The sequence below is a fragment of the Manihot esculenta genome, chromosome 6, assembly GCF_001659605.2.
Source record: "Manihot esculenta cultivar AM560-2 chromosome 6, M.esculenta_v8, whole genome shotgun sequence".
Classification (NCBI taxonomy): Eukaryota; Viridiplantae; Streptophyta; class Magnoliopsida; order Malpighiales; family Euphorbiaceae; genus Manihot; species Manihot esculenta.
In genome coordinates this window covers 27,194,026-27,207,219 of record NC_035166.2, presented here as the reverse complement: position 1 = coordinate 27,207,219, position 13,194 = coordinate 27,194,026, and the positions used below count along the sequence as shown (strand labels likewise).

The 13,194-nt window shown below is 35.0% G+C and overlaps 3 protein-coding genes across 4 annotated transcripts; 1 reads left to right on the top strand and 2 right to left on the bottom strand.

Annotated features, from left to right (window-relative positions):
- Positions 1 to 33: 33 nt before the first annotated feature.
- LOC122723829 (putative non-specific lipid-transfer protein 14) lies at positions 34 to 1,727 on the top strand. The gene has a single exon (XM_043957690.1). It carries the CDS (start codon positions 135 to 137, stop codon positions 495 to 497), a length of 363 nt encoding a protein of 120 aa, XP_043813625.1. The 5' UTR covers positions 34 to 134; the 3' UTR covers positions 498 to 1,727.
- Positions 1,728 to 2,324: 597 nt separating this feature from the next.
- On the bottom strand, positions 2,325 to 7,294 carry LOC110617539 (protein IQ-DOMAIN 23). Its single transcript, XM_021760397.1, has 4 exons — positions 6,688 to 7,294; positions 4,551 to 4,751; positions 3,716 to 3,790; positions 2,325 to 3,307 (listed from the first exon to the last, which is right to left on the bottom strand). The coding sequence occupies exons 1-4, from the start codon at positions 7,057 to 7,059 to the stop codon at positions 2,564 to 2,566; spliced, it is 1,392 nt and encodes a 463-aa protein (XP_021616089.1). The 5' UTR covers positions 7,060 to 7,294; the 3' UTR covers positions 2,325 to 2,563.
- A 587-nt stretch (positions 7,295 to 7,881) lies between these two features.
- LOC110617763 (protein FAR1-RELATED SEQUENCE 5) lies at positions 7,882 to 12,190 on the bottom strand. Of its 2 annotated transcripts, none has more exons than XM_043957689.1 (4): positions 11,966 to 12,190; positions 8,797 to 11,155; positions 8,420 to 8,683; positions 7,882 to 8,325 (listed from the first exon to the last, which is right to left on the bottom strand). In XM_043957689.1, exons 2-4 carry the CDS (start codon positions 11,149 to 11,151, stop codon positions 8,227 to 8,229), a joined length of 2,718 nt encoding a protein of 905 aa, XP_043813624.1. In that variant the 5' UTR covers positions 11,152 to 11,155; positions 11,966 to 12,190; the 3' UTR covers positions 7,882 to 8,226. The 2 variants fall into 2 exon arrangements, with proteins under 2 accessions (XP_043813624.1, XP_021616441.1); XM_021760749.2 differs by having other exon boundaries at positions 8,528 to 8,683; positions 11,966 to 12,189.
- Between the last annotated feature and the right edge of the window lie 1,004 nt (positions 12,191 to 13,194).

The following is a 13,194-nucleotide window of genomic DNA, read 5'->3' as shown; positions in this document are numbered from 1 at the left end:
CCATCATATGCAAAAGGTGGTGCTTCATTGTACTTGCCTGAAGAAGCACAAGTTCTTCGTTGCATACCAACCCAACTTATAGCTCTATTAATTTTCCATGATTCAACTGTACAACTAATTAACCAATATAGTAGATGGCCTGCGGAATGAAGTTTCAGGGAGTGAAGGTAGGACTGCTGTTGATGATGCTATTATCATTGGCTGCCATAGTTGTGGCAGACATAGATTGCTCCACAGTGACAGGGCTTCTCTCAACCTGCTCAACGTTCATCATCTATGGCTACCCAGACCCACTTCCGGGTTCGTCATGCTGTGATGCGATGGTGAGCCTGAGGTTGATGGCAGAATCCGGTGATAATAGGAGGTTCGTTTGTAGATGCTTCATGGGCCTGATTGCTGCCTATAATCCATTAGGCACTGCTATTGCTACATTGCCAGGCTTTTGCGGAATACATCTGGGCTTCACTGTTTATCCTAACACAGATTGCACCTCGTAAATCTTACTCTTGCTCTCACACCATCTAGATTCTCTTGCACATCTGACATATAAATGGAATAATAAAAAAATATACCAATAAGTTGCTTAGCATTTTATTAAAAACCGAATTTGACGTAATTTAAGTATTGAAAACAGTTATTAAACTTTGTTAACTAGGTTGATTATCTTTTCATGCAGCTTTGGTTGAGTTTGGTTCTAGAGGAAGAAGTTGGATAGAGATGGAATAAGAAGTCTGTCTTCAAGTGCTCTTGTTAAACAAAATCATAAAATAAGTGAGTTGTTATTGTAGAAATTAGTATTTCTCTAATTTATCCTTTGTTCCTTATCTGCAGAAGAAATGAGAAGAGAATATTTAAGAAGCTTGTTTAATTTGCAAGAAAAAGAGAAGTAGATTAGTATGAATGAAATAATAGATATGTTCCTAAAAAAAAACTAAAGCTTCTATGGATGATAATTCTATTTGCTTATTGAGTTGAGAATACAGAACCAAGCAGAAGAAGATGTTCCAATGGCAGTCGTTTATTTTATTGTAATGATGAATCACTATCAAACATGGATCTGTTTGTCATTTGCTTTAGCCGAAAGAGAATTTGATTGGGAAGGTTTTTAAATCTCACAGGATCAACTTGAGACAGTGGTAAAAGCAAAACATGCACTTCAGATTCAGGACAAGCTATCCATTCTTTCAAGATTTGCTTTAACGCGACGCAATCACTTACCGTTTTCTTGTGGGCAGCGACAAAAACTTTGCTAATTACTTTTTCAACGTCATCATCATAATTTATTTCATATCATAAACATTCTTCAACTGTGTGATTCGTTGGCTTCTTGTGGGTATCCAAGGTTGCATTTGATAGAGGTGGCAGAACATTGAATTTCTCTGTCAATTTGATATGTAGCCATATCAGGCAAATCGCTGATAGGACAAATCAAGGGCCATGCACCATAGATCAAACAGGAAACTTTCCGACATTTGTGAATGAAAATGGGGATAAAAGGTATACTAGTTCACTTTTAATATGAAACTCACACCGATCATAGAAGAGTGTTCCATCCTATTTACAAAGCTCAAATATGTGCTATGTTTAGGTAATATTTAATTTCTCTACGTGCCTTAAGAGAAATTGTGATGCCCATCCTACATCCGCGGTTACAAGAATTATAAAGGTTTTATAATTTACTTAGCTCAAAACCACAAAAAGTTAATTAGTTTAGATTAAATAAAAAATAGTCGAAAAGTTATTTTAAATTTAATAACATATGAGATATAAAACTCCTATGATCATAACACGTATTCATAGTCTGACCAGTCCTTTAACAACCAAATAGAACCAATCCTAATAAAAGTCAAACCTAAACTAATACAATTAGAGAATATATTTATCAGTCCTTAACAAACAAATAAAACCAATCCCATTAAAAGCCAAGTCTAAACTAATACAATTAGAGAATTTATTTATCGGTCGATTATTACTATTAATGAGTTGTTTAACACACCTATCAAAAAATATTGGAATAGGTGTCCACAATTCGACTAATCCTTAGCAATCAAATAGAACCAACTTTAATAAAAATCGAGCCTAAATTAATATAATCAGAAATATATTTATATTATTCATTATTAATGAACCGCCTAACACATTTATCAAAAAATATCTTTATCAAGACGATCAGAGTATATATACCTATGAATCAATCCAATTTCAACTTATTAATTTTCTTTAACCCAATTTCAAAATTTTAACATATTGATTTTATCGTGACATCAACTCTTTAGGATACTTTAATCCAAGTGTTCTGTTCTAGTGAACTCAGATCAGCAGAATTGGAAGTAAATATAGCAATTTTCGCATTAAGAAACAAACGACAGTAATAAGTCAAAGTACAATCACAATTTTGGGCAACTACATCCATTTGACACACCCAGAACAATTCTGTAAGGAAGAAGTTTGAAAGAACATGGTTAATTACTTACAACAATAGCATTCTGCCACGCATGGAAAAAAAAAAAAAACAGAAAAAACAGCAAAAAAGGAACATAAAGTTATTAAAAACAGGCAATTTTCACCTTACATCGCCCCCTACTCTATTCAAGCGCCCAGAAGCAGGATAAGCTTTGTTCCTAAAGTTGATCTGTGGAGCAAAGCCTCTTTCTGACATAGTGTCTGCGTCATGAAACCCCTGGACTGATCTTTTGCTTGAACCATATTTTTCAAACTCTAGCCTTTGTTTTGGAGCACTTTGTGATCTAACCTTAGCCTGAAAGGATTCCGTGTTGGCCATGTAGTTCGGGTAACCAGAGTATCCATTAAAAAAGCCCCACGAGCACTCACTCCTTGTGGGTGTAAAAGGACCTCTTCTACCACTACTTCCAGGTCTAGATGACGGAGAGAACGCATAGGGGTTGCTCTCCACGTTCCTCATAACTGCTTCATCTTTTCTGAGGGGGAAATTTAGAGAGTTTAGTGATGAAACTTCTCCGGGAGAGACCGTTGGCATTTGATATGTTGCTTTTGATGACAATATTGATGGCAAGTCAGATGTAAACTGATTGTTATGATCTGAAGCCATAACGTGCTGTGAGGCCTGCAAGGTTCTGATACTTTGTTGGGATTTCATGTGGGGCTTCCAAGTATCCACTTCAAGGATTTTGTCACTCTTTTCGTCATCAACATGTCGATTTCTCATTGGGATGTTCCCATGGTTGTTCCAGAAACTTTCTTCCATCCAACGATCTAACCAATTTGAACCTAGTTTTGCTTCATCTACATGTCTAATCTCTCTCAGGTTTGAATTTGAACCACACCTCTGCACGTGTTGAAACACAGATGCAATTAGATTCCCTAAAGAATATCAATATAATACACTGATAGCACTGGGATTGCTACTCTAAGTATATATAGATTTTTTTTTAAAAGTCTTATTTCTTAGAGAAGAAGATATGACAAAAGAACAATTTTGAATGTGCGTAATATTTTCATAATCTTTGAAGAATGATTAATAGTTGCCCATAAACAGCACGAGGAGCTCACTTGAAAAGTCTCTTCCGCTGGTTGGAAGATAGGTTTCTTGTTTTCCTCTAATTAATTTATTTTAAAGACCATTATAGCTCCCTTTCCCCTCCCCCAATTTTCTTTCTTACAGAAACTTAAAAAATGGTTTTAGCAGTCTGTACGCGTAGAAATATAGATTCTACAAAAATCAATTAAATGATACCTTAAGGATGGAGGGCCCATCGAATTTAGTGCCATATTCATGAAGAAGGCGATCCTTATGAGGAGCTGCAGGAACCTGCGAGTAAATACAGTTAAAAGAAGGGTCTTGCCTAAATGAACATAAGATAAAAAATTGTATGAGTTCAATTTCCAGTCAAGTCACATTATGATTTGGCTCAACAATCAAGAATTCGGTTGAACAGGTATGGACTGTGAATGATTTCTCAATAAGCTCTGCCAGTCATTACAATTAAATGCACTTGTACTCTTAATATGCACCTGATGCTTGAGTATCTAAAAAGACTGATCAATGAGGGTAATTTCAGATACCTCGAAGGCAAATTGAGAAACAAACAAACTGTGAAAATATCTTCATAGATCTTAAGCTATCTCTTTAATTTATACCTCCATACCGTTTGCACGGACAATTATCAGAATAAAAGGGAGAATAATGATTAAAACTCAATACAACTACCAGACTACCAAAATGCAGCTGCAATTGGTACATCAAAATTTAAAAATAAGCATGAAGAAAGCTCTTTCACCATGCTGAAATGAAAATATTGATTACTTGCTCAAGCTAGACAATTTTCACTTTTCCTAAGCAAAGAAACTTTCTTTCATTCCATTTTATTAAGTGGACTTAAATCTCTTACAAATAAATATGCACGTATATCAAGAAATTGTTCAGGCAAAAAGAAAATATTTGTAGAGCAAACCTCAGAGGGCACAACCTAACAGAAGGGTGCCTTACAGTATGCTGTGACTGGGAACAGCCAAATCATAACAATAAAAAATTATTAAAAAAAATTCAAAAAAAAAAGAGGGTGTCTTACAGTATGCTGTGATTGAGAAGACTTGCCCGTAGAATGCCATGATTCTGACACATGAGTGCGGCTAGCACGAGCTCGAGCCTGCACTCTCACCAACGTTTGCATTCGCCTGAGCATGTCTGCTGTTTGCTTCCTCACAATATGGCCCCTCACTAATGCTTGAAGCTTTACTAGTGCTTTCAATGCTCTTAGTGCTCTTCTTGCCTTTAAAAAAAAAAATTCTCATTCTAAGCTGATAAATCAACACAGTCCAATACCAATCACATCCATCTACGTATACCTGCAGCCCAACCTAAACTGGTACTAATAAAACAATTGCTATTCGTCCTTATTAACATCTTTTTCCATAAAACAACGTGAAATTCAGTTACCATCTTGGTTTTTTTAAATAAACCTAATGATGGCGGGGGCCTTCAACTAAGCCAGCCTTTCTTTTGACGTGGCTACGAAGATTTTCAAAGGGAAAAGAAAAAAAGGCCTGGTGCTGGTATTTGGCAGCAATGTACCTCTTCAATAGAAAAAAAAAAAAAGGATTAGTACGGAAATGGAATTGTTTTAAGTCCCCAAAGTTCTTTGGCTCCGTAATCCAGGAATTTAGTATGATTTGGAGCAGATTTAACATGAAATTCTGGATAGTGGGAGGCACGCACTTATTAAAAGAATGTGAAATCATTGTGTCAGAACACGTCAATTTCTTTGTTTAAAGAAAAGGGGAAAGAAAGAAGTAGGGCTTGGGGGGGGGGAAAGAATAACTGAATTGAAAAAAATAAGGTCATTCAAAATCATTTTCCCTTTCGACATGAAATCAGAAAATCCTAGGAAATAAACTTTGGTTATTTTTCTAGTACAGTTCAGCTAGCTTATTTATCTATGAGAAAAAAGTACAACTATGATGATAAAATTACTATTAATTCATTACTGACTAATCAAAATTGTAAAATTAAATGAAAAGAACAAAACCTAATATTTCAGAGAAATGTGAACAAAAGAAGGGAGAGCTTGAAACATCTAGGCTTGAATTCCAAATCCAAATTCCCAAACATATATATATATATATATATGTATATATGACCTGCTTAATTGTAGTAGTGATTATTGTTTGAAGAAAAGGGAGCTAACCAACTCATCTGAGAATAACTTGGCCAAGCCACCTGTATGTAATCCATGCCTCATCAAACCAAAACAGGCATGTACGGACAAGCATGATCTCACGGTCCCTTCGATGATTTATAATACGTTTCCAAAAAGAAAGTTATTAACTAAAAAAAACAAAATAATTAAGTAAACACAGGAATAAAGACAATGAATATGGTCAAAAACACATTTTGAAATATTCACATGTATATATTATATACTCCATTTGATTACGGTCCAGTCAACACAATTCCACATTCCATTACTGGTCTCCTTGTGCTTAGCTACAAAGAATAAATATTTTTAAGAAAAATAAAAAGAGGTCGAAGCCCTGTATTTGGATACCTAGTTCACGTGTTTTACAAAAAAGCGTGTGAGTTTGCCCCGAGGTAATGTCACAAAAACGTCACAGGTGATAACACAAGCAAAGTAGGTACGTGTCAAAATGTGGCACGTGTGAGATTTGAGACAACGACATCTATGATTTTTTCTCATAGCTAGCAGAGCAATTAGCTCATATTGCTGATTGCTGCTGCTAAGACAGAGAGAGAATCGCTTCTCTCCCAGTTCTGGAGTCATGCTGAGATCACAGAAACACAAGTATCGGCGCTTAGTTATTGGCCCTTCCAACTGTTTTCTTTTGTTTCTTTCGTCTTGGACCACCACAGCTCATAGTTTAAATTGAAAATGAAATTTACTTAAAGGAATTCTGGTTATTTTTGCGGACCATATAAATCAGGATGATGCCCCCAATTTTTTTTGCAAAAAAAAAAAAACATTTAAAGCGGAATTTCAAAAGTTTTTTTTAAGAAAAAGAGTAATTTCCAATTTCAGTTATCAAGATTCCAAATTTCACTTTATTTTCACTTCCCAACGTTTCCAGCAGCCCATGGGCGGATAGAATAACCAAAAAGCATCCAATCAAACCGCTGAATCCACACAAAATCGTCCTCTCATTCAAAGGGGTATTTAAGGAAAGAAGAAAGAGGTAAACGGAAACACTAACCAGATAACCACGAAACTCTGATTGTATCTTGATCGCGGCGAGTTCCTCCTCCCGCCGGCGATTACTTCCACTGACGTGACCCGAGGCAGTACTTCTTCCACCTCCACCACTAACACTAGTCAATCTCACAACCTCTGCTGCTGCTTGAGCCGCCGCGAGTGCCGCCTCGGCAACAGCCGCTGTGGCCGCTGCCACGGCTATGGCGTGCTTGTTCGCATCCAAATTATCGTCATACGGACCCGATAAAACTTCACGCTTGTTGAACTGAGACGAAATCGTATTAGAAGATCTAGCGAAGCTCCACCTTCTCTTCTCCTTGGCAGGCGAAGGACAGGACTTTTTGGCGCCAAAAAGTCGCCGGAAAAATCCCATGTCTCATAGTTTAAATAATGTGGTAAGCGAAAGACATTGCTGGGAGAGAGTACGCTGAAAGGGCGAGAATAGAGAACTTGGGGACTGAGAAGCAGCTTTAAGAAGAGATAGTATTGTCTTGGATTAAGCCAGTCAGAAATTAGGTGGTCAGTTAGACGCGCGTGGATGGACTTTGTACGATACGCGCTTGCCTTGCTGCAAGGCAATTTTACAATCCACGAACCCACCCGGACCGGGCCCAACTCCACGATAAATCCTTCTACTCCTATTTATTTTCTATTATATAAATATATAAATAATTTTATAGTGGATTTCAGCCTTGTTGAATTAAAATTTTATATATTTTCAAAGATAAATTACTTACTATTTAACAGTGTATATAAATTTTCAATGAATAACTTATGATATAATAAAACAAATGAAAATTATTTAAAAATGAAACTTTACTGCTCCATTTCCATTTTGATTCGTAACAATACACGAGGATGACAATCGTCTACACTGTTTCTTTACCATGGCACCTTCTGTGGTTTTACTCGTTGCACTTTCACTAGTTGTTAAAATGGACGTGGGGATCCTCTACTATTAAACTGATGGTCTATTGTATGATGTTTCGTTAGAAAGAGAAAGTTTGAAAGGCCAATGATAGGTTTAATAGAAAAATAATACTTTCTAGTTGTAAAAGGACTGGACAACCTAATTTACCCTTTTTATTAATTTTCTAAACACTTTTCAAATTTGAATTTACTTATGTGAATGTAAAAGGCAATGTTTGAATCCTGCTGCAAATAATTGTGACTTCTATATGGTACAGGCCAGTCATAGTTCAACAGCATCAAAAAGATTTCTAATGAGGGATTATTCAGTCATTTTCATGTATATAAATTATTTTTCACATTTCTGTAAGGGCTATGGATTCTATAGGGGACAGGCACACCCCAGCAACTAAATGTAACAAACATAATACAGTAATAATGATGATTGTTCCACCTTGTTATCCCTTTATTACATGTACATTGGCAAAGCTTACCGGCAATAAGACCTTCCAAAAATTAGCAAAACTGATTAACTGAAAAGCAGGATAAAACTACTGAAGCAATCGAGACCATGCAGCTGCAAAATCACAGTTATGAAGTGAGAAAGAACGTCATGCCATATTCTTTATCTTTACTTCGATCGGACATACGATGTGTCTGAAGCTCTATATCTATGATCATACAACATGAATGAAGATGGTTGTGGATGTTGGATATCGAGATCCATTGCCTACAAAGAAAATAAAACTAATAATAATAACTACAATAAGCAGATTAATGAACACGAGAAACAAAATCAATCCCTGAATAATAAGAAAACTAACATTCCAAGTTTCCAACAAAATGCCATTTTCTGAAGTCTTGTTTTGATCACCTATCCTGACTGCACATGTTTTATATGAGACGAGAAAGAATTTATCAATTGAAGATACCTGAAGCAATGGAGTTTGGCGAGGAGAATCATGCTGATCAGAGTAAAAGTTTGATTGTTGATATAGAATAGTAGGACTATCTTGATGACTTGTGACTGGATTCTGCTGGTGATACATAAACTGAATCTCCTGATTAGACTCGAAATTGTACAAGCCCTGTACAATTTACATGGATGTATAGCACAATTTTGAGTGAAACTACCTAAGAAATGAAAAAAAAAAAAAAATCAAGCAAGCATAACTGTCATAGAAGGTGAGCTGCGAATCACCTGCAGAAGAGGATTTGGTGTTGGGGCTTCTGTTGAAACACATGCTTCTTGAGGACTTGAAACAGAGGTAACAGTATATGGTTCAGGTGGTTGTGCACTCGGAAATCCTTTTCTCTTAAAACTTTTTTTTTTCACATATTTCAGTTGGTGCCTATCAGGGAGAGTATCCTCATTGTCTTTTATTGCTGCTACTCTGTTGTTTTCATCCTGATCATCAACTGTTTTCTCATCCAAGAAAGTCTCTGCATTTTCACTTTCAGAAACATTTGCAGCAGTGCTGCTAGAGATGATGCCATGAGCCTCCTCAGGTTTTAACATCAAGATTTTCTCCACTGCTTCAATCACTTCATCGAGTTGTCTTGAAGCATACTGAAATGCTTCCTCTGATTCAGCAGCTCTGACTGATATCTTAAGCATTCTGTGGCATAAGGTTTTGTAACGGATACCTGCGACTGACTTGGGGTTTTCTTGTGCAATGAACTCTTTGCTTTCTCTCATATTTTCAACCCTCGCATATTTTGTCCATCTTTTCAATATGTATTGGGAGGGAACCACCTTTATATTCCTGTTATCAAGTACTTTCAGAGCATGGCTACACAGAAACCCGACATTTTCAAATTTCATACAACTGCAATTGACTGCATCGTCTGAAGGATTGAATGTGACAGTATATTCTTGACTTTGCCCAAATTTATTCACTTTGTATATGAGAAAAAGGCTACTCTCACTGCACTGGCTAACAACAAAATTTAAACACTTCTCATATTCTCTCTGAAATATTTCAAATGCACTTGGCGTGTAAATGTCACTTGCATGCTTCAGCAAAACTACATTCCCCATTAACCTCGGCATGCATCTAGTCATGTCATCATTAGCCTGTATTTCTTTTAGCCGTTGCTTATCTACCATCCTCTGAAAAACTTTAAAAAACTGAAGTGCATCTTGATCAGAGTTCAAGTTACTTCTCAAGTCCTTATGTAAAGCTTCAGCCACATGAAAGCCTTTGGCATCAAGAAAATATGAGTTCTTGCCATATATAATGCTCCATTTCTCTCTTTCTCTAAACATCCATCTTAGCCACTCATTTTGCTGAAGACCATATTTATCCAGCAAAGCCTCCCAGGCATGAACAAAATCCTCATCATCGTTGTGATCATAGATACAACTTCTAAAATCACAGGACAAAGGTTCAGTATCCTTCAATGCTTGGCTAAGGTGCTTAAGAGCATTCTGGAACATCTGCCAAACACAGATACGATGGCTTGTTTCTGGCAAGACAGATTTAATTGCTTCAACAATTGCCGCATCTTGATCAGTGACAATAACTTTTGGCTTCTTTCTAGACATTGCCTCTAGAAAGGTTCTAAGAAGCCACTTGAGCGATTCAACAGTGTCATCAAATAAAAGTGCAGCAGCAAAAATTATAGCTTGATTGTGATGATTCACCCCTATAAACTGTACAAATGGCTGAATAACCTTATTTGTTAGGTAAGTAGTGTCCAAACAAATAACATCACCAAAATGGTCGTAGTCCACTACCATTGCATCGTCAGCCCAAAAAATGTTGCTTATCTTGTCATCTACATCAACCTGTATTGCATGAAAGAATGTTGGGTTCTCAAAGTGCAGCCTCTGAAAATAACGTAGTAAACGTCCTGCCTCTCCCCTTTTCATATCTCTTATCCTTTCAGATTGTAGGTAATTGTCGAAATCCATGGCTATATAATCAAGAGAGTCAAATACTTCAAATCGTCTGTTCATTAATTCAAAGGTGGAATTTGACTCTGTACCCAAATTACTTGGCAAGTCAGCTTCTGCTGCTTCAGCAACACATAATTCCTTCTGAAATGATAGTGTTTGACCACTATTTGGGTTTATATTGTCATGGTTATGTTCTGCTTCAAAATGTGTAACTCGATATTTACCATTTGGTTGACGAGTGATTATCATGTGTGCCAAACAACCAGTTCTTGTTTCTTTTCTGTGCTTCTTCACATTAGCATCTCTTTTGTCTTTCCTTCGATATCCTTCCTTTGAGCAAGTAAACTTTCTAGACACCACTAGACCATGCACCTTACTCCTATTTACCCAATCCTTTCGAACACTGAAACCTACCAATCTAGCATACTTGTTATAAAAACTATAAGCATGTTCATCTGATTCAAACTCCGCACCAATTTTCAGCACCCCATCTGTAATGGAATCACCTTTGGAGGAGGGACTGCATTGAGCTCCAGTAATCTGAGTCACAACACTGTCCTGATCCAGATTTAAGTCTAACCTATCTGATGTCTGGAGTCCTGCATCCATGTCCTCATCATGAGGGCTAACCAAGTCATCCCCATCCCTAATCATTTACCTTCACTCAAAGAGGAAGACATAAGTAAACCATCACATCAAATAATTAAAAAAAAAAAGGAAAAGAAAGGAAAAGTGGTAATTTGAAATCATGAAATTAAGAAACTCGTTTAGATAGGTAAGTTGAAGCTTCACTTACATCTCATTTCTCAATTTAATGCCCCAACAGAAGGAATCAACCAAATAAGATAAAGGGCTAGACTAAACAATATCCAGCTGTCTTAAAAATATAAGCAGAAGTAAATTCATCTCCAACCATCATTTACATACACAGATTCTTTGCATGTCTCCATTATTGAATCCGAGATTGCAAATACAATTTGTAATTACCACCAGACGTTGACAGATATCTCACTCACCATTAATATTCATTCCATTCCCTTGCCATTGCATTTTTTTTCTTTTTTTCATTTATAATCTAGACTATTGTTATTCATTGAATATCCATAACAGAAAGCGCCCTATTGAACTATACAATTGGAAAAGTAAGTCTTTAGAATTGATGTGTTCTTCTTGTTAAATAGATTACCACACCGGCCAGTTAAGTTAGCAAACTTTGGTGGGAAAAATCCACGAAGAATCGTAAAACTCCTAGAAATAGCTCACTGAATTGACATCACGTACTAAACATTAGTCCCTACGGCTCAAATTCTGCATTGTGTTCAAAGTAAACAGGCAGCATTTCTCTGGAGCCAAGCACACATTTCATTTAGCTCTCTGGTTAATTGAAAAAATCTAAACTCACAGAATCAGAGTACAATGAACCACAATTCTATAAGTTGGGAAATGGAGAGAAAGTGTGCATGTGTACCTCGATGCTAGGGTTGCAGCTCAGTGCTTCAAATCATCCACAGAGAGGTTGTTGTGGGAAAATAAAGAGGAGGGAGGTATGGAGCTTGTGGAATAAACCGGCCGTTTGGGTGGTGGAGGAATGAGAATTGGACTCTGGCGTTACAGTGATGGGATTTTGTTGAGGACAAGATTCAAGTTCTAAGTCTGACTGAAAAGCTAAACCCCTCCGAAAAACTTAAATGGGATAAGTATAATTATTGAAAATATGGTGGACGTTTCTCCAGTTACTGTAAATAACTGCGACGTCGTTGCGGTTCACATAATTTTTTTCCGCTTCCTTTTTTGTGCTCTTTTTTTTTATAAAATTTAATATCTCAACTCAAATCATTAGTTTAGGATCTATCATATACCCGCAAAAATTAAAATATCTAATTTCAACCTCATTTGTATTAATAATATTTAAATTTATATTAAATTTAATTAAAAATTAATATAAATTATTTAAATTCATTTTAAACTCAATTATTATTATTCGAATAAAATTTAAATTTATTTAATTTTATATATTTTAATTAATAATTTATATAAAAAATATTTTCCTTTAATAAATTTTTATTTAAAAATTTAATATTTCTACAAAATATTTAAATATATAAAATTTTTTATAAATATTATTATAAAATATATATTTTTATATTAAATTAATTATTTATATAAACATATTTAAATAGCGAACAAATAAAATTTAAATTTAATTCAAATTCAGGTATTAATTTTTAAATTTAAACCCATTTTAAATTTAATTATAATTATTTAAACTCATCTTATTAAAATTTAATCCAATCGAATATTTAAAAATAACCATTATCATTCCTACATGAGTTAATCTAGATTCGTTTCATTGGTTTAGATTCAAACTAGCTTTATCTATTATAAAATTAATTATTTGAGTTTATAATCTAGCTAATCCAATTTAATATATCTCCTTCGTTAATTATCCATTTAATTTATAATCACAAATCATTTAATTACTCCCAACTCTATAATTATTAAATAAAATTTATTTAAATAAAGTCATATTAATTATAAAATACAAATGAAAAAGTCATTCATTCATTATTCTACTTAAATTATTTACTAGCGTATATCTTACTAAAATAATAAAAATATAAATTATAAAATATCATAAAAAAATTAAATAATTAAATTTAGTATTACATTTTAAATAATAAAAAAATAAAAAATCTA